The 26,118-nt window shown below is 47.2% G+C and overlaps 4 protein-coding genes and 1 non-coding gene across 20 annotated transcripts in view; 4 read left to right on the plus strand and 1 right to left on the minus strand.

Moving 5' to 3' along the window:
* zgc:174653 overlaps nt 1-26,118 on the plus strand; it is a 954,986-nt gene that overhangs the window by 890,814 nt on the left and 38,054 nt on the right. The window lies entirely within an intron of this gene.
* The window catches only part of LOC108183924 (uncharacterized), a 667,181-nt gene that overhangs the window by 210,806 nt on the left and 430,257 nt on the right, over nt 1-26,118 (minus strand). The window lies entirely within an intron of this gene.
* The window catches only part of LOC110439424 (uncharacterized), a 326,082-nt gene that overhangs the window by 20,792 nt on the left and 279,172 nt on the right, over nt 1-26,118 (plus strand). The gene's annotated exons all lie outside the window — the stretch shown is intronic.
* trnas-gcu (transfer RNA serine (anticodon GCU)) lies at nt 309-390 on the plus strand. Its single transcript has one exon. It is a non-coding gene; the product is annotated as a tRNA-Ser (tRNA).
* LOC108183630 (uncharacterized) lies at nt 13,765-17,731 on the plus strand. Of its 5 annotated transcripts, XM_068219829.1 has the most exons (6): nt 13,765-15,719; nt 15,806-16,276; nt 16,672-16,841; nt 16,948-17,202; nt 17,283-17,525; nt 17,605-17,731. In XM_068219829.1, exons 1-6 carry the CDS (start codon nt 15,053-15,055, stop codon nt 17,701-17,703), a joined length of 1,905 nt encoding a protein of 634 aa, XP_068075930.1. In that variant the 5' UTR covers nt 13,765-15,052; the 3' UTR covers nt 17,704-17,731. The 5 variants fall into 5 exon arrangements, with proteins under 5 accessions (XP_068075930.1, XP_073803590.1, XP_073803587.1 ...); XM_073947489.1 differs by having other exon boundaries at nt 13,765-16,276; XM_068219828.2 differs by having other exon boundaries at nt 14,373-15,719; nt 16,948-17,525.

The following is a 26,118-nucleotide window of genomic DNA, read 5'->3' on the forward strand; positions in this document are numbered from 1 at the left end:
GGTGACGCGTGCTTCCGTGGAAGGTGTTTTACTCGCACCCTCTTATCGTTTTGAAGGATGTTGTTGCAAAATTTAACGTCATCTTTACCGAAAATAGCAGCAAATACATACAGAAATGCCATAGTCCAGCCCCCATCAGGAAAGTGAGTACATACATGACGAGGTGGCCGAGTCCATCGAATCCCATTCTTGTCGTCATTCATATGGCAAAACTGAAAGTCATCTTACAGAAAAAATAGTTGCAGAAACATACATATACAAATATGTGCCACAGTCCAGCCTCCACCAGACAAGCAAGGAAAATATGTGACGAGGTGGCCGAGTGGTTAAGGCGATGGACTGCTGATCCATTGTGCTCTGCACGCATGTGTTCAAATCCCATCCTTGTCGCTCGTGTGTTCTGGCATTTGATAGAGCCTGGTGCTTCCTTGGAATTTTTTTACTCACACCCTCTTAGCGTTTTGAAGGATGTTGTTGCAAAATTTAATGTCACCTTTTCTGAAAATAGCTGCAAATGCATACATAAATGCCATAGTCCAGGACTTCCGGTAGGTAGAGCCATAGGATGGCAGCATAGAACGTACTCTTCCGGTCAATGTGTTCAAAAAGCCCTTATACTTTTACCAATTCAAGTGAGCTTTGCGCTAGACGACTTCAAAATAAATGGGGCAAAACCTAAAAAGGGGAATTCAAAGTCAAAAATAACCGAGGAGGAAAAGGAGACGAGGAATGATAACGACAAGTTAGGCCTACCTGAGAAAGAACATGGAGCCGAAACTTTGCGAGCAGTGAGAGCACTCAGCAGAGATATCTCCGAACTGAAGACAGATTTAAAAAAAGAATTTAGCCAATTCAAAGAAGAGTTCAAAAAGGATATGAAAACAGAAGTGGACAAGCTGAAAAGCGACATAAACCAGAAGCTAGAAGGCATCTCCGAAGATATTCAGTCACATGGCACAAGACTGAATGAAGCAGAGGAGCGAACAACTGAACTCGAGTCGGCAAACCTTGAACTAAAGGATGCCTTACTGCACACCTTGAAAGAGCAAAAAATGATGCAGAATAAGGTCACAGATTAGATGGCTGATCGGGACAAAATAATACCCAAATATACGGTATTAAGGAAGGAGCAGAAGGGATGTCCATGATTAATTTTATCACGTCTTTGCTAAAAACTGAGCTCTCACTGGACTCCTATTTAGACCTGCAGGTACAGAGAGCGCACAGATCTCTCGGTCCTAGACCTCAAAATAATAATACTTCAAGATCGATTATAGTCAATTTCCTGCAGTACAGCACGAGATCTTGCGAGCTGCCTGGGCAAAAGAACCACAACATGATGGCAAGCAGATTTTCTTTGCACACGATTTCCCCATGGAGAATAATGCAAAACTGAAGAAATATAAAGAAGTGAAAAAAGTCCTCAAGAAGAACAAAATCCGATTTCAGACGCCCTACCAAGCCAAGATGCGAATACACTGGGAGACAGGACCACAACTTTACGAAAGCGCGGCTGAAGCTACGAAAGACTTGAAAAAGAGAGGATATACGGTGGATCTGACGATGACACAGCAGGTATCCCAAGACCCCCGGTGTCGATGGGAAGAAAGACTGACACGCTGTACCCAGTGACTAAGAGCTGGACGGATCGCTCCTGATCGTGTTCAGGAAAGGTTGAAGAGCTTTCAGAGACAAACACCGAATGAAGATTAACTGTTGAGAAACACCGCTGACTGTTAACGTTAAAGAGGTATGCGGAAGCACTGTTATGATACACAACTTACAAATAATGCTATTTCAAACTACTTTATTAGTGCAAACTGCCTTCGGCTGAAATACTTGAACTCTAACCATTCTACAATTTGTTTGAATATGTGTTCTTCTCGATAGAGTCATTTAAAAGGTAAAAACTACATCATTCTGGACTGAATATGTTTCATTTTGTATTTGAACAATCCTCATGATTCCTAGTTGGTTGGAATCCTCGAGTGGCTATAGAAATCATTTTGTTTAAAATAATATTTACTTAAGTTAATAATCTGAGTTAAAAAGAAAAAAGACCGGGCACAAGTGATTAGATTGGTATGTTAGAAGAGAATTTTTCTTATCTAAATGAGGGACCCCTGCAAGTGGCAGGAATAAATGCCTCTCCCCAGGACTGGAGCTGGGTTTTGCTGGGTCAAACATGGCCCACAACTTTGGAAGCCAATGTTCTTTGTTTTTTTGTTTAGTTTTATTATCATTTTTGTTAGTTCTAAAGGTTGTCAACTTAACTTTCCGAAATTACCATGCAGAGATATGTAAAATAAAATAAAATAAAATTGCATCTTTAAATGTAAATGGGTTAAATAATCCAATTAAGAGGAGTAAGGTTATGGCCAAAATGAAACGTAAAAAAAAAAAAACAAATCATATACTTGCAAGAAACACACCTTTCCCCATCTGAACATGATAAACTTTAAAAATTTGGATATACACAAACTTTTTATAGTTCTTTTTGGAAAAATAATAAAAGGGGAGTTTCAACATCAATACATAATTTTGAGTTGCTAAAAGAGATATCAGATGAAGAAGGCAGATATATTTTGCTTCAGGGAAAACAAAATGAACAATTAATCACTTTAGTAAATGTATATGCACCCCCTGGCAGTAAAACGCTGTTCAATACAATTATCAACCTTTTGGCTATGGAGACTAAGGGAATAACAATATGTGGAGGTGATTTCAGTATAGTTCTTAACCAACAAAAGGACACTTCCAATAATAAAAGAATTAAAACGACTCAGTTAAGAAGTTTAGAATTCATTAAAAGAGTTGAAGTATTAGATGTTTAGAGAGATCTTCACCCCTCAAAACGAGAATACTCCCATTATTCTTCACCCCATGCAGTTTACAGTGGAATTGAATATTTTTTTATGTTTAGCAGGGACAGACACAGGGTAAAAGAATGTGAAATGAAAGCGGCCGATGTATCAGATCATGCAACATTATACCTCACTTTAAATTTGAATGACAGAAAAGCTGATAAAATATGGAGGCTAAATACAAGTATACTAGGGAAAACAGAAGTAGTGGAGAATAATGTAGAGAATAGAGAATAGTAGAGAATAATGATAATGGGGAAGTTAGTCCTATAATCTTATAGGAAGTTAGTCCTATAATCTTATGGGATGCAGCTAAAGCTATATTACAAGGCAAGATCATTTCTATTACAGCAACCCTTAAGAAGATAAAAGAACTTCAATTTAGGATTCTTAAAGATAATTAAAAGCAATTAACAACATGCAACTAGTAAAGATACCCAGATTTTGAAACAGATCAAAAATATAAAAAATAAAATAGATGAGATGTATAGAGAAGACATAGAGAAAAAAATAAAAATTCCTAAGGCAAGCCTTTTATGAATCGGGACCAAAAGCAACAAAAAGGCTAGCATGGAAACTTAAAAAACAACAACAAAAGGTTTCAATTCATAAGATAAAAAGACCCCAACTCAGGAAAAATATTGTATAGTCTGGATAAAATTAAAGAGGCATTTGAAACCTATTATAAATCTTTATACTCACAACAGACACAGGTAAATAATACATCAATTAAAGCTTTTTTTTTTTGGATTCTCTTGATCTTCCCTGTATTGGATGGGAACAAAATAGTCTCCTAACAAAAGAAATTACAGAGGATGAATTAGATAAAGCTATAAATAATCTTAAAAATAATTAAACACTCGGCAATGATGGTCTACCTTCTGAATGGTTCAAAACATTTAAAAAAGAGATCTCACATCTTCTTATATCATCATTTAATTGGACACTTAAAGAGGCAGAAATTCCCCCTTCTTGGAGGGAAGCAATTATCTCAGTCATACCTAAAGAGGGGAAGGATAAAACTGTAGTTGTAGTTCATGTAGACCTGTGTCTGTTTTAAATGTAGACTATAAATTATTTGCCTCTATTTTAGCCAAGAGACTTGAAACATTTTTACCTGATTTGATAGACGATCAAGCAGGGTTTATTAGAGGATGGCGGACTCAAGATAATATAAGAAGGACACTTCATGCAATACGACAAATTAAAAAAGATCACATTAAAGCAATTTTAGTTAGCCTAGATGCAGAGAAAGCTTTTGACTGTGTAAATTGGGAATATTTATTTAATGTTTAATATAGATTTGGATTTACAGAAAATACAGTTAGAAGCTTTCAATTTTTATACTCAAACCCAGAGGCTAAGATAAAAATAAACGATTGTCTTTCAAAAAAGATAAAACTAGAAAAAGGAACTATGCAGGGTTGTCCCCTCTCTCCCCTGATGTTTGCCATGTACATTGAACCTCTAGCCCAGGCAATTAGAGAAGAAAAATCAATTGGGGGGATTAACATTAATAAGGTAGACCATAAAATTGCTCTATATGCGGATGATGTGCTACTATATCTCTCCAATCCAGATGAATCACTTTCTAGTCTGCTTCTTGTTCTTAAAAGGTTTGGAGAACTCTCTGGGTACAAATTAAATATACAAAAAACTGGCCACAACCCAAACAATAAACTTCAACATAAATTAAATATGAATTGGAAACTAAACTCCCTTAAATACTTAGGAGTATGGTTAACACAAGATGCAGCTGACCTATATAGTCACCGATTCTGTCCCAGTCATTCCCCTCGCTGGCCAGCAGAGGTCACCTTCACCGGACTTCTAACCATGACGTCATGCACAAACACTGATTGCCACACACACCTGCAGCACATCACACTGATGAACCACGCTCACTCATAAAAGCAGCTCACACACTCAGTCCTGTGCAGAAATTGGTGGGAGATGAATTTATGTAAAAGCAAACTGGGAAGAATTTATGTCAGTTAGTGAAGAAGGGTTAAAAACACTGGATAAAATGGAGATATCTGACAATGATGAAATAAACAACAGAATAGTAGCAGTTATTATGGTGGCAGCAGAACAATTTATTCCAAAGAGTAAAGGGGAAAGGGAGAGAAATATAGTGCCTTGGTGGAATGAGAAATGCAGAGAAGTCATAAAACGAAAAAGGCATTTTTAAAAAATGACAAATTCACATAACTTTCAAAGTTTAATAGAATATAAAACTGCTCAAGCAAAAGTTAGGCGAGTATTAAGGCAAACAAAAAAAAGAGTACTGGAGGGAATTTTGTAACGAAATATAAAGTACACCAGAAGAGGAAAGATGGAATATGATTTAAAAAATGAGAGGAATTAGAAAAGATGTGGAAATTCCTGTGCTCAAAGAAGGAAACGGGATGGTGGTGAATGACAGAGAAAAGGCTATGATGCTAAGAGAAGCATTTACCAAAGTAAACTCCTCTAAAAATTTGTGTGAGTATAGAGTAAGGATCAGGGAGGAGGTGTTATCAAGTAATCCTATGATAAAGCAACGGAAAGAAGAAACAGGCAGTGTTTTGGATGTTCCGTTGGAAATGGCAGAACTGAAAAGAGTTATAAACAGAGTAAAAGAATCTTCCCCTGATTTAGATTAAGTTACACTATGATTAAACATTTAAGTGACAAGGCTTTGAATATTATGTTAGATGTTTGCAATAAGGTATGGAGAGAAGAAATTTTGCCAAAGAGTTGGAAAGAAGCTTTAATAATACCAATTAAGAAACCAGGAAAAGATTATAGTAATCCAAACAGCTACAGACCAATAGCACTTACATCTCATTTAGGTAAAATAATGGAAAAAACTGACAGATTAATGTATCATTTGGAAAAGGGTAAGAAATTATCACCAAATCAGAGTGGCTTTGGGGGGTAGAGGGACTATGGATCCAGTAGTATGTTTAGAGACAGATATAAGAAAAGCATTAATAAATAAAGAATCAGTGGGAGCAGTATTTTTTGATATTGAAAAGGTCTATGATATGGTATGGTGTGATGGACTGTTAATAAACTGGATAAAATGGGAGTATAAGGGAGAATGTTTAATTGGGTTAAAGATTTTTTTTTTTTTTCTGCAAGAGATCAATTAAAAGTAAAAGTAGGAGAATTTATAACACCAAAACAATTGACAGGGAATGGTACTCCTTAAGGGAGTATCATAAGCCCGTTGCTTTTCATTGTAATGATTAATGATGTATTTGAGAAAGTAGATAGGGGGGGATAAGTAGGTCTTTGTTTGCGGATGATGGAGCTTTGTGGTTTAGGGGAAGAAATATAGATTATATTATGAGGAAAATGCAAGAGGCATTAAATAATGTTGAAGAGTGGTCCATTTTAAATGGGTTTCAAGTTTTCAGTGGAAAAAATGGTCTGGGGGGCAGACAGATTGGCTTTAAAAACTATATATATATTACACTGATTAGATCAGTGTTGGATTACGGCTGTGTAGTGTACAGTTCGGCAGCAAAGACTCCTCTAGAGAAGTTAGAAAGAATACAGGCTCAGGCATTAAGGATTTGTTGTGGGGCGATCCTAACATCACCTGTGTCAGCAATTCAAGTTGAAGTAGGAGAAATGCCTCTTAGTTTAAGGAGGAAACGGTAAACGGCAGTTTATTGGGTTAATCTAATGGGGCAGGAGGAGTCTCACCCTACAACTAAGGTTTTACAGAAATGCTGCGAGTATGAAAAAAGTGAATGCAACAGTTTTGGGGTGGATAGTGGAACATTTAGTAGAGAAAGTAAAAAAAATTCATTTTGAAAACGAAATGCATTGATTTTATTTTTTTGCTGTTTGAAACAACTAACACTCATTTGGGGGATGGTGGGTCTCTAGCGGGGGGGGTCTTTGGAACGACCGCTGGCAAACGCTATGGATAAGCTCACCGGGGGCGTTGGTTAGACCCAGGGGAGAGCCCACCAAGCCATGCCCGGATAGAGACCACTCTCTCCGGCATGACCCGCGCCTGGAGGGGGGGGTAGCGCGTCCCTGGGTTTCGCTGACCTGCCGTCAAGTTTTCGATAACAGACACATATGAAGGACTTAGTGCAATTTCCGATTTCGCGGTTGATCGAACCAGGCCCCAGAGGCATTCAAAGAAGCCCCAGGAGATGCGTTCGAACCCGGGGGAGCTAGGTGCGCCCTACTGCCCTGGTTCAGCCAAAGACCCAGGCCTCAAAGGCAATCAAAGAAGCCCCAGGAGATGCGTTCGAACCCGGGGGAGCTAGGTGCGCGTAACTGCCCTGGTTCAGCCAAAGACCCAGGCCTCAAAGGCAATCAAAGAAGCCCCAGGAGATGCGTTCGAACCCGGGGGGGCTAGGTGCGCCCTACTGCCCTGGTTCAGCCAAAGACCCAGGCCTCAAAGGCAATCAAAGAAGCCCCAGGAGATGCGTTCGAACCCGGGGGAGCTAGGTGCGCGTAACTGCCCTGGTTCAGCCAAAGACCCAGGCCTCAAAGGCAATCAAAGAAGCCCCCAGGAGATGCGTTCGAACCCGGGGGAGCTAGGTGCGCGTAACTGCCCTGGTTCAGCCAAAGACCCAGGCCTCAAAGGCAATCAAAGAAGCCCCAGTAGATGCGTTCGAACCCGGGGGAGCTAGGTGCGCGTAACTGCCCTGGTTCAGCCAAAGACCCAGGCCTCAAAGGCAATCAAAGAAGCCCCAGGAGATGCGTTCGAACCCGGGGGAGCTAGGTGCGCGTAACTGCCCTGGTTCAGCCAAAGACCCAGGCCTCAAAGGCAATCAAAGAAGCCCCAGGAGATGCGTTCGAACCCGGGGGAGCTAGGTGCGCGTAACTGCCCTGGTTCAGCCAAAGACCCAGGCCTCAAAGGCAATCAAAGAAGCCCCAGTAGATGCGTTCGAACCCGGGGGAGCTAGGTGCGCGTAACTGCCCTGGTTCAGCCAAAGACCCAGGCCTCAAAGGCAATCAAAGAAGCCCCAGGAGATGCGTTCGAACCCGGGGGAGCTAGGTGCGCGTAACTGCCCTGGTTCAGCCAAAGACCCAGGCCTCAAAGGCAATCAAAGAAGCCCCAGGAGATGCGTTCGAACCCGGGGGAGCTAGGTGCGCGTAACTGCCCTGGTTCAGCCAAAGACCCAGGCCTCAAAGGCAATCAAAGAAGCCCCAGTAGATGCGTTCGAACCCGGGGGAGCTAGGGGTCCATTGCTGAGCTGCCAACCCGTCTCCCAGCGCTCATATCCCCGCAGGCCAGCGCGCGCAAAGGCCTATTTGGGTCACCAACGGTAAGCGAGGGGGCCGGAGAGCCAGGAGGGGGGGGGTCTTTGGCGATCAGTGGTTCCCCGGGATAAGTGAGGGTGTATTGGGCAAAGAGCGCGGGACATGGAGCCCTGGAGGCCAATGGTGCACCAGCGGTACCAATTTACGCATCAGCTGAAACATTAGTGCGCTCACCGGGGGCGTCGGTTAGACCCAGGAGAAAGCCCACCAAGCCATGCCCGGATAGAGACCACTCTCTCCGGCATGACCCGCGCCTGGAGGGGGGGGTAGCGCGTCCCTGGGTTTCGCTGACCTGCCGTCAAGTTTTCGATAACAGACACATATGAAGGACTTAGTGCAATTTCCGATTTCGCGGTTGATCGAACCAGGCCCCAGAGGCATTCAAAGAAGCCCCAGGAGATGCGTTCGAACCCGGGGGAGCTAGGTGCGCGTTACTGCCCTGGTTCAGCCAAAGACCCAGGCCTCAAAGGCATTCAAAGAAGCCCCAGGAGATGCGTTCGAACCCGGGGGAGCTAGGTGCGCGTTACTGCCCTGGTTCAGCCAAAGACCCAGGCCTCAAAGGCAATCAAAGAAGCCCCAGTAGATGCGTTCGAACCCGGGGGAGCTAGGTGCGCGTAACTGCCCTGGTTCAGCCAAAGACCCAGGCCTCAAAGGCAATCAAAGAAGCCCCAGGAGATGCGTTCGAACCCGGGGGAGCTAGGTGCGCGTAACTGCCCTGGTTCAGCCAAAGACCCAGGCCTCAAAGGCAATCAAAGAAGCCCCAGGAGATGCGTTCGAACCCGGGGGGGCTAGGTGCGCCCTACTGCCCTGGTTCAGCCAAAGACCCAGGCCTCAAAGGCAATCAAAGAAGCCCCAGGAGATGCGTTCGAACCCGGGGGAGCTAGGTGCGCCCTACTGCCCTGGTTCAGCCAAAGACCCAGGCCTCAAAGGCAATCAAAGAAGCCCCAGTAGATGCGTTCAAACCCGGGGGAGCTAAGTGCGCGTAACTGCCCTGGTTCAGCCAAAGACCCAGGCCTCAAAGGCAATCAAAGAAGCCCCAGGAGATGCGTTCAAACCCGGGGGAGCTAAGTGCGCGTAACTGCCCTGGTTCAGCCAAAGACCCAGGCCTCAAAGGCAATCAAAGAAGCCCCCAGGAGATGCGTTCGAACCCGGGGGAGCTAGGTGCGCCCTACTGCCCTGGTTCAGCCAAAGACCCAGGCCTCAAAGGCAATCAAAGAAGCCCCAGTAGATGCGTTCAAACCCGGGGGAGCTAAGTGCGCGTAACTGCCCTGGTTCAGCCAAAGACCCAGGCCTCAAAGGCAATCAAAGAAGCCCCAGGAGATGCGTTCAAACCCGGGGGAGCTAGGTGCGCGTAACTGCCCTGGTTCAGCCAAAGACCCAGGCCTCAAAGGCAATCAAAGAAGCCCCCAGGAGATGCGTTCGAACCCGGGGGAGCTAGGTGCGCGTAACTGCCCTGGTTCAGCCAAAGACCCAGGCCTCAAAGGCAATCAAAGAAGCCCCAGTAGATGCGTTCGAACCCGGGGGAGCTAGGTGCGCGTAACTGCCCTGGTTCAGCCAAAGACCCAGGCCTCAAAGGCAATCAAAGAAGCCCCAGGAGATGCGTTCGAACCCGGGGGAGCTAGGTGCGCCCTACTGCCCTGGTTCAGCCAAAGACCCAGGCCTCAAAGGCAATCAAAGAAGCCCCAGGAGATGCGTTCGAACCCGGGGGAGCTAGGTGCGCGTAACTGCCCTGGTTCAGCCAAAGACCCAGGCCTCAAAGGCAATCAAAGAAGCCCCAGGAGATGCGTTCGAACCCGGGGGAGCTAGGTGCGCGTAACTGCCCTGGTTCAGCCAAAGACCCAGGCCTCAAAGGCAATCAAAGAAGCCCCAGTAGATGCGTTCGAACCCGGGGGAGCTAGGGGTCCATTGCTGAGCTGCCAACCCGTCTCCCAGCGCTCATATCCCCGCAGGCCAGCGCGCGCAAAGGCCTATTTGGGTCACCAACGGTAAGCGAGGGGGCCGGAGAGCCAGGAGGGGGGGGGGGTCTTTGGCGATCAGTGGTTCCCCGGGATAAGTGAGGGTGTATTGGGCAAAGAGCGCGGGACATGGAGCCCTGGAGGCCAATGGTGCACCAGCGGTACCAATTTACGCATCAGCTGAAACATTAGTGCGCTCACCGGGGGCGTCGGTTAGACCCAGGAGAAAGCCCACCAAGCCATGCCCGGATAGAGACCACTCTCTCCGGCATGACCCGCGCCTGGAGGGGGGGGTAGCGCGTCCCTGGGTTTCGCTGACCTGCCGTCAAGTTTTCGATAACAGACACATATGAAGGACTTAGTGCAATTTCCGATTTCGCGGTTGATCGAACCAGGCCCCAGAGGCATTCAAAGAAGCCCCAGGAGATGCGTTCGAACCCGGGGGAGCTAGGTGCGCGTTACTGCCCTGGTTCAGCCAAAGACCCAGGCCTCAAAGGCATTCAAAGAAGCCCCAGGAGATGCGTTCGAACCCGGGGGAGCTAGGTGCGCGTTACTGCCCTGGTTCAGCCAAAGACCCAGGCCTCAAAGGCAATCAAAGAAGCCCCAGTAGATGCGTTCGAACCCGGGGGAGCTAGGTGCGCGTAACTGCCCTGGTTCAGCCAAAGACCCAGGCCTCAAAGGCAATCAAAGAAGCCCCAGGAGATGCGTTCGAACCCGGGGGAGCTAGGTGCGCGTAACTGCCCTGGTTCAGCCAAAGACCCAGGCCTCAAAGGCAATCAAAGAAGCCCCAGGAGATGCGTTCGAACCCGGGGGGGCTAGGTGCGCCCTACTGCCCTGGTTCAGCCAAAGACCCAGGCCTCAAAGGCAATCAAAGAAGCCCCAGGAGATGCGTTCGAACCCGGGGGAGCTAGGTGCGCCCTACTGCCCTGGTTCAGCCAAAGACCCAGGCCTCAAAGGCAATCAAAGAAGCCCCAGTAGATGCGTTCAAACCCGGGGGAGCTAGGTGCGCGTAACTGCCCTGGTTCAGCCAAAGACCCAGGCCTCAAAGGCAATCAAAGAAGCCCCAGGAGATGCGTTCGAACCCGGGGGAGCTAGGTGCGCGTAACTGCCCTGGTTCAGCCAAAGACCCAGGCCTCAAAGGCAATCAAAGAAGCCCCAGTAGATGCGTTCGAACCCGGGGGAGCTAGGTGCGCGTAACTGCCCTGGTTCAGCCAAAGACCCAGGCCTCAAAGGCAATCAAAGAAGCCCCCAGGAGATGCGTTCGAACCCGGGGGAGCTAGGTGCGCGTAACTGCCCTGGTTCAGCCAAAGACCCAGGCCTCAAAGGCAATCAAAGAAGCCCCAGTAGATGCGTTCGAACCCGGGGGAGCTAGGTGCGCGTAACTGCCCTGGTTCAGCCAAAGACCCAGGCCTCAAAGGCAATCAAAGAAGCCCCAGGAGATGCGTTCGAACCCGGGGGAGCTAGGTGCGCCCTACTGCCCTGGTTCAGCCAAAGACCCAGGCCTCAAAGGCAATCAAAGAAGCCCCAGTAGATGCGTTCGAACCCGGGGGAGCTAGGTGCGCGTAACTGCCCTGGTTCAGCCAAAGACCCAGGCCTCAAAGGCAATCAAAGAAGCCCCCAGGAGATGCGTTCGAACCCGGGGGAGCTAGGTGCGCGTAACTGCCCTGGTTCAGCCAAAGACCCAGGCCTCAAAGGCAATCAAAGAAGCCCCCAGGAGATGCGTTCGAACCCGGGGGAGCTAGGTGCGCGTAACTGCCCTGGTTCAGCCAAAGACCCAGGCCTCAAAGGCAATCAAAGAAGCCCCAGTAGATGCGTTCGAACCCGGGGGAGCTAGGTGCGCGTAACTGCCCTGGTTCAGCCAAAGACCCAGGCCTCAAAGGCAATCAAAGAAGCCCCAGTAGATGCGTTCAAACCCGGGGGAGCTAAGTGCGCGTAACTGCCCTGGTTCAGCCAAAGACCCAGGCCTCAAAGGCAATCAAAGAAGCCCCAGGAGATGCGTTCGAACCCGGGGGAGCTAGGTGCGCGTAACTGCCCTGGTTCAGCCAAAGACCCAGGCCTCAAAGGCAATCAAAGAAGCCCCCAGGAGATGCGTTCGAACCCGGGGGAGCTAGGTGCGCGTAACTGCCCTGGTTCAGCCAAAGACCCAGGCCTCAAAGGCAATCAAAGAAGCCCCAGTAGATGCGTTCGAACCCGGGGGAGCTAGGGGTCCATTGCTGAGCTGCTAACCCGCCTCCCAGCGCTCATATTCCCGCAGCAAACATAAGACCCCACCGCTGACGGAGGCTAAAACGACGTGCGGCTGGTGCCCCATACACGAGCCCAGGGCCGGTGGTGACCCATTCACAAACCCAAAGACCGATTGGGCCACCAGCGGTACGTCTTGGCCAGTTGGGTCACCAGCAGCACGTCTGTCTGATCCATGCGGTTTGGAGGAGTTAGTGTCCCCGGGCTTAATAGTGGGGTGCCCGGGCACGGCTGGTGATTAGGTGCAAATCTAGGGGGTCCTTTGGAACCAGCGCTTGCCGCCGGAGAGTGCGTGTACCTCGGGCAGAGCGTGCGGGGCACGGCCCCCCCCCCAACGCTGGATCTCAGAGGCCCCAGGCCAGGGAGAGGGGCTGGGGTCGCTCCCCAAGAAGGGTGTGTGTGCCCCGGGCAGAGCGCGCGGGGCACAGGCCTCCCCAACGCTGGATCTCAGAGGCCCCAGGCCAGGGAGAGGGGCTGGGGTCGCTCCCCAAGAAGGGTGTGTGTGCCCCGGGCAGAGCGCGCGGGGCACAGGCCTCCCCAACGCTGGATCTCAGAGGCCCCAGGCCAGGGAGAGGGGCTGGGGTCGCTCCCCAAGAAGGGTGTGTGTGCCCCGGGCAGAGCGCGCGGGGCACAGGCCTCCCCAACGCTGGATCTCAGAGGCCCCAGGCCAGGGAGAGGGGCTGGGGTCGCTCCCCAAGAAGGGTGTGTGTGCCCCGGGCAGAGCGCGCGGGGCACAGGCCTCCCCAACGCTGGATCTCAGAGGCCCCAGGCCAGGGAGAGGGGCTGGGGTCGCTCCCCAAGAAGGGTGTGTGTGCCCCGGGCAGAGCGCGCGGGGCACAGGCCTCCCCAACGCTGGATCTCAGAGGCCCCAGGCCAGGGAGAGGGGCTGGGGTCGCTCCCCAAGAAGGGTGTGTGTGCCCCGGGCAGAGCGCGCGGGGCACAGGCCTCCCCAACGCTGGATCTCAGAGGCCCCAGGCCAGGGAGAGGGGCTGGGGTCGCTCCCCAAGAAGGGTGTGTGTGCCCCGGGCAGAGCGCGCGGGGCACAGGCCTCCCCAACGCTGGATCTCAGAGGCCCCAGGCCAGGGAGAGGGGCTGGGGTCGCTCCCCAAGAAGGGTGTGTGTGCCCCGGGCAGAGCGCGCGGGGCACAGGCCTCCCCAACGCTGGATCTCAGAGGCCCCCATTAATGGTTCACCAGCGGCTCCATCGATGGTTCACCAGCGGCACATCTTTACGCATCTAGCGCCAAAGGTCCAACAGGAATACGTTATGCCTGGCGCTCACCGGGGCGTTGGTTAGACCCAGGCCCGAGCCCACCAAACCATGCCCGACGGGAGACCACCCTTCCCGGCCTACTTGTCGGGACGTCCCGCGCCTGGAGGTTTTTGCCCGACACCCACAATCTCTGACCTGCCATCAGGGTTTCGGGGAAGGCGTAAAAATATGGACTTAGTCTCTGACAGTCCAGTCGCCAGACCCCACGGTGACTGCTCGATAGGAGCTAGTGTGGCGCCCCAGGGGCTAGGCCCCCACCCAGGCCCCCCAAAGCACCAATGGGGTCGGCCTCTATGGGTGTGGCAGATCCTCCCCGTCCTGGGCGCTGTATCAGGGAGGCGTGGGGGTGTCCCTCCGCACACAGCGCCCCCCCCTTCCCGCCCCGATCTGTGGGTAAAGGACCCAGATGGCCCGTCTGGCTAAATGACCCAGAGCTTGTCTGCTGCTCAGCCCGCCCGCCAGCCCGCCCCCCTGGACTCCGTTTCCCCCGCGCCGATACTCGGCCCGTGCCCCCGCCCCACGCCCCTCGCCCTGCGAGGGCTGGGGGATGTTCGGTGGGTTCGGTCGAGTCACCCGGCGTGGTGAATCGAGGCCCCAGGGGCAGCGTAGGGAACGAGCTGGTGTGGGCTTCGATTCTACCCCCGCCCGAGTGTGTGCGTCTGCATCCCGTCCGTCTGCCCGCCCGCAACGCCGCCCACCCCCTGGGTTTATCCTTGCTGGCTCCCGGCTGACCCCCACCCCGCCTACCCTGCTCCCGGGGGAGTGAGGGTGGTTGGTTGGGAGGGGAAGCTAGTGGACTCCGGCGAGGTGAAACGTGCCAGGGTCAGTGGTGCCGGGGTTACGGGCTGTCTGAACTCCCCTTTCGATGGTTGGTGCGTATCCCATGTTGGTTGTAGCAGGTCACAAAAGCTCCCGCGGCTGGCGCGTGTGGAGCTGTCCCCCCCCGATGGGGCTCAAACAATCAATCCCCTTTTTGGGGTGGAAAAAGTGAACGTGGATGGCTGTGGAAAAGCTCCCGCTGGCCAGAACAGCAAAATGAAGGGGGGATAGGGAGTGAGGTGGGACACCCCTTCCCCAACTCGAGTCGTGACAAGAGAGAGAGGTGTCGAACCGCTGACCGGGGCAACGATGAAGGGGCGGTGGGGTGAATTGTTTAACGGGACACCCCCTCTGGTTCCTTTGAAAAGGGGGGAAGGGAGTGAGGTGGACACCCCTCTCCCCCCTACTTGAGAAGTCGTAACAAGAGAAGGCTTGAACCGAATGGATCTCCGTAGGGCATCGGCTTACACCTCCTGGTGCGGGGGGGTGTCCTTCCCCTTTAAGAAATACGGGTCCACCAACGTCATGACGCGGAAGTGGACGCCGCCTCCGGCCGCTTATTAACCGCCGCACGTGGCGTGCGGGCCCCTTTCCCCCTCTGCATTGGCTCTGGCACGGTCATGGCTGAATGTGCCCTATGCTTCAACGTCTACAGCCGGCTTGCGCCTCACCTGACGGCCGTTCACAAGGTGGCCAACTCGGACGAGAAGCGGCTGCTTCTCGCGCTGGCCGCCGGCCGCGTGGACACGCGGAAGACACCGTGCCCGGTCCCGGGATGTCGCCGGACGCCAGCCCGCCTAGACAGGCACTTGAGGCAGCACGCGGAGCTCTCGACCTCGGGAAGGAAAGAGGCTATGGGGAGGGCGAAACGCCGGAAAGTAGCTCGGGAGTTGCAGTGGCTGCGGTCCACCCAGCCTGCAATCCCTGTCGTGTCCCAGCTAGCATCGTCCTCCGAGGGGGAGCGGGACTCGGAGGACCCAGAGGCCGGCCGCCCGTGCGCCGACCGCGGCTGCAGGCGCGCCACCGAGCGCATACAGGCTCAGCTCACGGACCTGGGGAAACAGGTTACCAAGATGCGGTCCACCCTGCTCCAAATCACACGCCTCTACCGAGAGCTAAGGAAGGGAGAAGGGGGGAGAAGGAGGAGGAAGAGGGCCAGGAGAACCAGGTCGCCTCCTGCACCACCGCCTCCCGGGCGAGGGGCGGCCGGAGGTCCGACGCCCCCCGAGCCTCCGGAGGCTTTGGAGCCCACTGCCTACCCGTTCCCGGACCACGTCCCCGCGCTGAGTTGAGTATATTTCAGGCACGTCACTGTCGCTCTGCTGGGTGTGTGGCTTCGGGGAAGTTGACTCTTGGTTGTGCTCGTTCCACAGACCTTCTCTTGGGGGAGTTCGAAGGGTACCAACTGGGCAGCGAGCCCACCCCCCGCCTGCGGAACAACGTCACTTCGAAGCTGGGGAGAATCAAAGCCTTCCTTGGTTACATGGCCAGGGGCACCGCGGAGCCAGGGGACTTCCTCTTCCTCAACCAACCAGCCCGAATCCGAGCGTGGGCCGCCCGGCTAGGTCAGACGCGCATGGCCGAGCCCACCAGGCAGCACTACCTGAAGAACGTGGCTCAGTTCCTAGACTACCTCTCGGAGACGCCGCCGGCCGCCTGTCAGCTCTCCAGCACGGCTCTGGTTCTGATTCGAAGGGAGGTCAGAGCCCTCATCCGCGGCATACGCCGGCGTGTCGTCGTGCACGAGGTAAGGACCAAGCAGGCGAAGGAAAGCCGACTGATCCCCAAGGCCAGTCTGGTGCGCTGTCACCGGACCGCTGGGAGGAAAATTCCCGCCCTGCTAGGTAAGCAAGCCCTTCCGCCGTTCCAGCGATTCCCCCTGTTCGTTCTTCCGGGGCACCAACAGCCCTTGGTTCATCCAGCCACGTCTGTCTGCCCCTCTCCCCCGCGAATGGGACTCATTCGGGGGGGAAGGGGGGCAGACCGACGTGGCTGGATGAACCAACAGCTGCTGGTGGCCCGGAGAGGAGTTGTGCGTTTCTTCTTCAGGGGCACCAGCAGTCCATGAACTGCTGGTGCCCCTGAAGAAGAAACGCACATTTCCTCTCCGGGCCACCAGCAGCTGTTGTTTGAGCTGCTGGCGCCCCGGAGTACAAGTCACCAGCAGCCAAGAGCTGTTGGTGACCCAGAAAGGAAATAGAACCGTCGGTGGTCTAATCTGTCTAATGTCTTTCACCAGATAGCCTCGAATCCAACCCAAGCACTAGGCAACAGTGGCGCTTCTATGGCTTTCTGACTGGCTACCTAACCTCCATCTCTGGGCACCGCTGTGGAGTCTTCCAGAATCTCACAATCCAGGAGGTTGAAGAGGCCTCCAGAAGCCCCGACGAGTCTGCTTATGTCATTAACGTGAGTATGGCGCAAGTAAGGTGGGGGTCACCAGTAGCATGCTCTCTCTCTCACTCACTCACTCACTCACTCACTCACTCACTCACTGCTTGTTCTCTGATGGCAGATTACCACTCACAAAACAAACAGAGCCTTTGGGGCGGCTCAGCTGTCCCTAAACAGGGAGGAATACAGCTGGTTCCGCAGGTTTTTGGCGCTGCGGGCTGGTCTCCCCGGAGGGAGCCAGGCTACCTATTTCTTTTTCACTTCCAGAGCCAGTCCTTGTCGGACCCTGAACAAGTACTTTCAGTCTGCTTGGCTCAGTATGGGCCTTCCAGGCAAACCCACCTTTACTGACGTACGCACTGCGATCGCGACTCATGTGAGTAGGCATTGTGACGCCCCTGTAACTACCAGCGGCGGCTTCTATCCTAATCAAGCTTCTGTCTCTCTCCGACGCAGGCAAAGAATGCACACTCTTCAGAGGATCGCCGCAAGGTGGCGCAATTCATGTGCCATGACACTTCAACCTCAGATAAGTTCTACGCACTTCACCTCGGACCTCTCCAAGCACGCGAGCGCCGCAGACTCTTTGAAAGGGCCCTGGTGGAGGAGGAGGAGGAGGAGGAGGATGGGGAGGCAGCGGGCACTGAAAGCCCCCCGCGGAAAGGGCGCAAGAGGACAGAGACTTCCGTCTCTCCCCTGGTAAAAATCACATTCTCTTTGGCGTGGACAGCAGAACGTATGGCATTGGCTAACTTCCCTTTATGTGTCTCTTTTCCAGGAGGGAACCAGCAGGAGGACGCTGCCATGGCGCCCTGCCAAAGGGAAAAGCCAGGGCGCTCGCCCGCTCGAACAAACAGAAGACTCTGAATCGTCCTGAATAAATATTGTACAACTTAACGGTCAAATGGTGTTCAGTGTCTTCATTATTCCTTTTATTTATTATCTGTGTGGTAAAAGTAAATTCAGTGGGGACAAAAATGAGCCCTGTCTTCTTAGTTCAACGCTGTATGCCTGCTGCGTCCAGGTCCTGCCTTGGCTACGTTCCGATTGGGACAGATTAGCCCTAACTTGTGTGTTAAAAGTGTCACGTGGGATGCCCTCGTCCAGGTTCTGCCTTGGCTACGTTCCAATTGGGACAAACTATCCCTGCCTTGAGTGTTAAAAGTGACTCGCGGGACGCCCCCGTCCAGGTTCAGCCTTGGTTGATAGCTCATAGGGAGAATGAATCCCTTTTCCAGCACAAGGGGGTGATGGGCTGGACAAATCTGTCCAGGTCTGCAAATGCTTTGAACGCCCAGAAGGCCTTGAGTCCAATTCTGTATATTAGCAAGCTTCTCCCGGGACAGCTCGGTCCTTAGAGATGCATGAATAGGTCAGGACAGGGCAGCTGTGGAGTGGAGGTTAACTTTATGGAGGAAGTGAACATTAAACAGTTAAGTATATCTCCCAGACTGATTATACCTGCTGTACTTCTCTGGGTTCTCCCTTAACCAGTAGTGGATTTAAAAATGTTAGAAAATAGACAAAAAGAGGGAATGGGAGAATTGGAGGAAATGTATGTAAGGAAATATTTAATGGAAGAATACAGAGACATAGTACATGTTTATTCAGATGCATCAAAAAATCCAGATAATGACCAGCTATAGTAAAAAAAAAAAGGATTTCACACAAATTAGCAGTGTATACAGGGGAAATGTTGGCAATAAGTTTAGCTTTTACAATGGGTGAAAGATGTGGGAATTAAGAGTTTTAGTCTGCTCAGATTGCAGTTCTGCTCTTTTAAGCATTGAAGCAAAACACTCAGACTGTAGGCAAGATTTAGTAATTGAAATATTACATGAGTTGTATAAATTAGAAGGAGAGAGTAAAGGTAGTGTTCATCTGGGTGCCAGCTCATGTGGGATTACAAGGAAACGAAGAAACAGATAAAATGGCAAAGCAAGCTACTATGGAAGAGAATATTGGAATGGAAGTGAATTACAGTAGAATTGAAGTTAAAGCAAAAATAAAGAAACAAATAATGGGGAAATGGCAGCTCCATTGGGAAGCAGGAAAGAATAGAAGACAAATTTACAATATTCAGCTAAAAGTAGGTAAAGGGAGGCACTCAAAAGGAAAGAGGATACTATTTTATCCAGACTAAGAATTGGGCATACTGGACCTAACAGTACATTGCAGGTAATGGCAAAGCACAGAACAGGTCTATGAGTGTGGGGAAAAATGAATCTGTTGAACATGTGATCATGCATTGTGAGCGGTATAATGAAGAAAGAAGAGAGTTATGGGAAGAAGTCAAGAAAGAGATTATGAGTTTACATTGAAATTTTTATTTAATCCTGAGGTAGGAAGGCATATTAAGTACACTGCATTGTTTATATTTTTAAAAGACACAGGACTGATTAATAATATTTCATTATTAGAATTACTTTAATGCAAATTTATAAAGTTTAAGGTAGGGAGGGAGTTATTTTCTGAACCTGACATAGTGGGAGGACTGAGCAGAAGTCAGAGGAACTGGAGACACGGCGCTGGCGGATACGAAGTCTCTCACTAGGTTAGGGGAAGGGATTATAATGGGAACAGTAGAGTCTCTGAATCAGGTTACAGGCAGGTGGGGGGTAATGCACAAGAACTGGTGCGATCCGCCAAATAAAAACAAAAGAAGTCCTGTGCGAAGTCTTGTTCTGCCCTGTCTGACATTACAGGGCAAAATGATTATAATTTCAAAGATTATTAATATTATTATTATTATTATTATTATTATTATTATTATGCAGCACAATTAAGACCATTGGCATGGTGGTGTGATCTTGAAGTAGAAACAAGATGGAAGGAAATAGAGAGCAAAATTCAGGAAATACCAATTCAAGCATTAATAGGTAAAAAAAATAAATAAACTAATTTCCAGATGAAGATCCAGTATCTTAACCCACTAACAGAGTTTACTCTGAAAACTTAGTATACAGTGGTGAAGGAACTTCATTTGGAAAAACAAATTAAAATCTTGAATTGGGTGGCGCATGACTCTGATTTCAATCCTGTAACTATGGATAATAGATTTAAACGATGGGTATATTTAGGAATCTCTTCATTTTGTACAATTATAAAAGATGGCAGAATGGAATGCTTCCAAACTTTAAAAGATAAGTTTGGTCTTCAAAAGCAAGATGTATTTAGATCTTTACAGTTGCTGGACTATTAAATAAAATAAATACAGGATGAGGACTGGAACAACCAGCTTGTTCAGATTTTTGTACAGACATACAAGAAAAGTATGACTAAAAAATTTCTAAATTATATAGAGCAATAAGTAATTCTAGAGGAATCTCAACAGACTATATAAGATTAAAATTGGAAAATGAAGTAGGCATTATACTAAATTAAGACCAATGGGTTAAAATATGTGCTGTCTCACACACCTCAACAAGCTCAAGAATGTGGCGCGAGTTTTGTTGGAAAGACTTAATTCGATTTTATTTTTTTATTTTTTATTTTTATTTTTTAAATTACACCCAAAATTAAATCATTACAATCCGGGACTATTCATCCTTGTTGGAGAAACTGCTGAGTAAAAGAGGCACATCATGTGCATATATTCTGGCAGTGTTCAAGAATTGATAGTTTTTGGGAAATGGTGCACTTAACCATCAATGATATTATTTTAAGCTTTACTTGCATCTCTTGTTTGTTATATATATATATTTATATAACAAACTTATTTTCACAATGATACATAACCTATAGAATTATGTAAATGTTCAGTTATAATTATATTGTTGTTGAGGAGAAAGTCAGCAATTTACTCCATTTCTTTTCAAAGGTTTCTAATTGTAATCCAAGTGCATGTGTCATTTTTCCATTTTCTTAACTTCTGCTATAATTTCGAACCATTCATCTAGTTAGTGGCTCTTCTTTATACCATTTCCGGGTTATAGCTTTTTTACTTGATGCCAAAAATATCTTAAATAGATATTTATTTTCCTTTTTTTAGATTAATAGAAGTATCTTCTAGATAAAGTACTTCAAATGATCTAGGAATATAAAGATCAAAAATACAATATTAAGAGTAAGTTTATCAAAACAAAGAACAGAAATTATCAATGTGTAACGGAGTAGGTTAAATCGCTCTTTTTACCGTAATTTAGTGAAATGACTGACCAATGGGCACTGTACCAGTTTATAGGTAATACGCTAGTATTTAGTTTTAAGTGACGTGCACACACACACCCTTTGATCCTAGCATCAAGCATGCCAAGAATTATGAGACAAACACATTCCTTAGTCATCTTTCTGATTGCCATGAGGCGAGCATTGGTTTATTTTGTTAAGAAAATATGCAACTTAATAATGTAAAATAAGAGTATGTCCGGATATGGGGGTCCAAAATAAAAAATCCAATAAAGCCACAAGCCCCTCAGGTCTATACATCTAAGGAAATTAGCTGCACAGATTGGAATCAGGTGGCAGGATTCTGCAAGCAAAAAGTAGGAAACAGAAAAATTAACACTGCAATGTAGAGAGAGAAAAAATAAAATGACTTTGACATTAGAAAACGAAGCAACTTGATGATAATTCTCACCTTTTCTGTGTTTCGCATGACCCAAACGACACCAACAAAACGAAGCTCATCAAGAAATTAAAAGGACACTCAAAGAACCCCCTGAGAAGCAGGAGGACTTCCTGGCCAAGGTAGTCAAATCCAGGACCTCTGAAAATCCACCATCACAGAACAGGGCAGGCAAATGGAGAAACTTAAGGGCAAGGGTTAGCGACAGAGGCAACCGTCAGCACCAACGATGAAAGCTCCACCGACGACAGAGACAGCAACAAGGATAGTGACAACATAGCCTAGCAGGCACCTGCTTTGTCTATTCCGGATGCCAAAAGAAAGAGGAGTAAAGAGCTGGACGACCTCCTGCAGCCACTTTGGCCCACAAATCCAAGTACAAGGGAAAAGCAGAAGGAAAAGACAGCAAATCATAAGTAAAAAATAAATAAATAAATAAACAAAACTCTTGCTCCAGCCCAAACTAAATCACAGCTGATCCAAATAATTCAAAACTGTGAACACTTTTGATTGTTTGCATTAGCTGTGTTAGATTGGGGATGGAGCAAAACTGTGCAGAGCTGCGGCCCTCCATGAATTGGTTTTGAGACCCTGGATCTTGCTCATCTTGTGTTGGTCTCTTGTGGTCGCAGTCAGCATCAAAACATCCTGCAAAACTTTGGTCTCAATTAAAATGATCTGTGTTGTGTTCTCTAGGACATGCCTTTTTTTTTTTTTTTTACATGAATAAATCAATGCTGTGGATCACCTTTTACGGCGGTCTGTTTAACAAATATAGATTAGGCAAAAACATTGAAAAAAAAAAAACTTGTTAGTAAATCTCGTTCAGGCTGTCAATCAAACCCATTGACTCCGCCCACCGTGTCGACCTGAGGTAATTTGATTTCGGTAAGTAAAACAATTGTTTTGACCTTTTAAATTGATAAAATGAGATTTTGCCCAAACTTTTTGGTAAAACAGATCGCCTGCGTAGCTCACAAACTTTGTAATCTGTCGCTGAAAACGCAGTTTGGTTGTTTGTTGTCGATTTAATTATGGAAAATGGGCACCTTTCCACTGAGGTCAAGTTTGCTTTTATATTCACACATTCGGACCTTGACCATTTTAATATGATTTTAGGCAGAATTCTTTGGAAAGTCAAAGTGGAGAAATCATATTAGCATATGAGACATGTTTACAGTCAATGAAGTTACTTGGTGGTGCTCTGTTGCTATCAGTCTTACCGGCGATTTCAGACCCTTATATTGTTCATGATAATGGCTTAAACAATGTAGGGGGTTAAAATGTTACATTTCGAGTTACTTCGATCATTTTGAGGTTGTTATTATTATGCTATATATGAGAAAACCAATTAAATGCTAGCCGTGTCGGTTTCTCACAGTTCATATCGATTTTTAATTACCTGTAGCGTACAGTCCACAGATAAAATTACTTATTGATTTTATCAAGGAGTATCTTGCGTGGGCTTTACGACTCCTGGCTCCACGAAGTCTGGGTATCCGTGACACCTTTCGTTATCCAGAGCCACCCAGAGAGATAGGCCGTGAGCTTCAAAGACATTTCTGCCCAAACACACACACCCCCACACTCACAAGGACACTAGTCCAAAAAAAGAAATTGGGCTGAGAAATCAGGGACCAGCAGAAAACTAAAATGTTATGCTTGCAAACCTTGTATCTCATTTCTGACCTTTCCTACCTGTACAACCTATCTTATAACCTGTATGCTTGGTTCATTTAGGCCTTTTTAGTGGATAAATAATGTAAGTGTGAGAATTGTTGATGTACTTTTATTGTTGATGTACCTGTCCATGTCGGGTACCGATGAGATGCTGTTGACATTTTACAACACATGATGCGTAGAGCATGATAATAACTTGCACTGCTTACATTCTTTAATACTCTGCATTAATGTCTCTTCGCATGCTTTAGGCGGACAATCAAATTTGCATATGAGCAGCCTCGAGACAAAGGAAGTTTCCCGCCTAAACTTTGCCCTGAAATCATTGGTCGATCATGTTGAGAGGGCAGGGGCACAGAGCTTAACCTTAAAAGCTGCCCCTCCCCAGACTCGTGTCAGAATGCCTGAGCAAAGAACCGCTCAAGGAGGCCACCCCGTTAAGGGGTCTAGCGGCTCCTTTATACCGCGTGGCTCGCTCCGAACCCACGTTTTCTTATTTTCCGGCAAAATAAACTCAGTTTAAAGTTGCGATCGCATTACTCCAACCTGTATTGCAAACTCCACGCATCAAGAAGGACAGCACCGGAATCATCAGACAAGGAAGAGACTCGCATAAAGAGAGAGACCTCCAGACATTAAAGTCCAGGTTTTTTTAGTTATGCGGATAAGCTGTGCCCCTTTTTTCAAAAAGGTGTTTTATATAATTTTGGTGATCCTTAATGGTGTGTGTGGAACTGAAAGATATTTTGCCACTCTTTATTTGAAATCTCTATTTCCGCGCTTTGCTATCTCTCTCTGTTTGTTACATGTTCTATAGACCCGTATAGTCTATCTCCACATGGTTTACCTTTTGTTCTATGTTTTATGCATGTTCGTGCATTTGTTTGTTATCCGTCTGACTAGTCTATAAATCCCATTATAATCAAACGAATTGTATTGTTTGCCTCACAGAAAAAGTCACTGAAAGACAGATTCCCCTGCCTAGCTTTTATAAGTTGATTAAAGCTTATAAATTATTAATCTACTACCCAAGAAGTAGTAATAATTCCCTTTTCTAAATAAATAGATCATTACCGTGTCCGCTCGGAAGAGCGGCGGCTCTGGTTATGTTTGTTTGGTCAAGTTAACAATAAATTAATCCAGAATGTTAATGATTAATATTAATTCGCTATTGTTGATAATTAATATTCATAATCTGAGAGTCCGCTCGGTTGAGCGGGCAGGATCATATACAATCATGTTTGTTTGACCAAATTGACCGAAGCTTAAGCCGGAATATTAATAATTAAGAAAAAACTTTATTGTTGATTATTAATATCCATAGAATGAGCTAATTTCTTTTACATACCTGTATCATTTCCATCCATCCATCCATCCGTCTGTCTATCTTTTTACATGTGTGTGTACATTGTGTCCTCAATATCCATAAGTATGAACGTTACGAACTATGGGTTATTTCTCACTGTCCTATAAGGGTGGAGGGACAGGAGAGATCACCATTTCAGGTCGAAAATGAAGTCAGATAAGCTGCATAGTTTGAGTGAAAGGTTATTTATACTCTGGATGACATGATGATCCAGCTCATCTAAAATAACATCAAATTGTTTCAGGGGAAGCTGACCTTTTTTTCTTTTTTTACCTGTCAAGATGACTACAGATTTGAACAAAACTCTTACACAACTTTGTTTAAAATTGTGTCAGTTTTACACGTGTCAAAAAAAAAATTCTTTATGCTGCAGCGGAAATGTCTTAATGTTAATTTTTTTACATAACTGCCGTGCAAATGTCTAGTTACTTATATTTACATAGTTTTGTGTTTTCCTTGTTAAAAATTAGTTGGAGGTGGTATCCCCTTCGTTACATTTTTGCTACTTGAAACAAATGCATTTTGAATTAAGCATCACCGGGGGTCTGACAGAAGTTGCCTGCCTGATTTTTGCTAGAAGGCAGAGGTGGTACATTTGATGAAGGTAACCATCACATAGTTCTACACCATAAAAGCTGCATATTTACATTAGTGCAGTGCAAGTGTTTAAAGTTTTTTTATGTTTACATTAGCAGGGGTGATAGCGTTCCGGCACCACGCCGGATTTCCGGCGTACTGTGGCTGCGGGGAAAAAAAAAAATCAGGTTCACGGATATTGATCTGTCATTTCTCTAGATTCACAGAATTCACTCACTGCTGAAAGCGCCGGATTGGTTTTATTAAGTGCCATTTTGTGTGCTCGTGAATCATCTTTTGAGTGTAGACGCCATGTAAATAAAAGATTAATTGTGTAATTTAGAGAGCTTTATAAATTATAACGGATCTTTGAGATCTCTATGAACTAAGATTAGTGACGCTTTTTAGTGATAATAAGAGGAGCGTGCTTTGCATTTTTCAGGCTATAATCCATTCAGAATTTGTATGAAACTTTCGTTTTCGGCACATATACGCTGATATGTTTTGGGAATGACATCTGCGTATTTACGCTGGGTTTATTCTCGAAATAACGGTGAAGCAATTAATAGACGGGACAAAAATATATTTCCCCCTTCTCCTTAAACAATAGTGTTTCAGCTATGAAATAGTTCAGTTTTGTATGTAGCCTAATGTCAAAGTGTTTATATTTAGTTTCGTTTTTTTATTCAGCTTATTTAGAAAAACGTTTGGAGCATTTTTTATTCGTTAAAAATAAGTTTTTTTTAACGAACAGCGCTCAGCGGAAGACCATCATTGTCTGTTTGATCAGTTTGCCTTCTCAGATCATCACGACTTGCCTAAAATAAAAGATATAAAACAGTTCAAGTATAAAACAATGGTAGCTTAAACGTTAAAGAATGTGTGCTATTAGGCGCATAGTTTGCTTATAAAAAGCTTGCAGGACATCGAGGAGCCAGAGCAATCACTTGCATTTTTTCAGTGGGAGCAATTTAAAGTTATCCGTCATTTTTGCTCACAAAGTACGAGTAATACATCAAAAAACGTTACAGCGTTTTTATAAAATAAAGAAAACCAAAATTATGCGCTTTCTGTCGTCTGGTTTTTGAACAGGAGCGCTTAAC

This window comes from Danio rerio, chromosome 4, assembly GCF_049306965.1.
Source record: "Danio rerio strain Tuebingen ecotype United States chromosome 4, GRCz12tu, whole genome shotgun sequence".
Lineage (NCBI taxonomy): Eukaryota > Metazoa > Chordata > Actinopteri > Cypriniformes > Danionidae > Danio > Danio rerio.

Bases quoted from the DNA above. Each gene is read 5' to 3' on its own strand.
- LOC108183630 (XM_073947486.1), top strand. From the start codon at position 15,061: ATGTGCCCTATGCTTCAACGTCTACAGCCGGCTTGCGCCTCACCTGAC. The intron at 16,842-16,947 runs GTGAGTATGGCG...CTCTGATGGCAG, and splicing joins AGTCTGCTTATGTCATTAAC to ATTACCACTCACAAAACAAA. The intron at 17,526-17,604 runs GTAAAAATCACA...TCTCTTTTCCAG, and splicing joins AGACTTCCGTCTCTCCCCTG to GAGGGAACCAGCAGGAGGAC.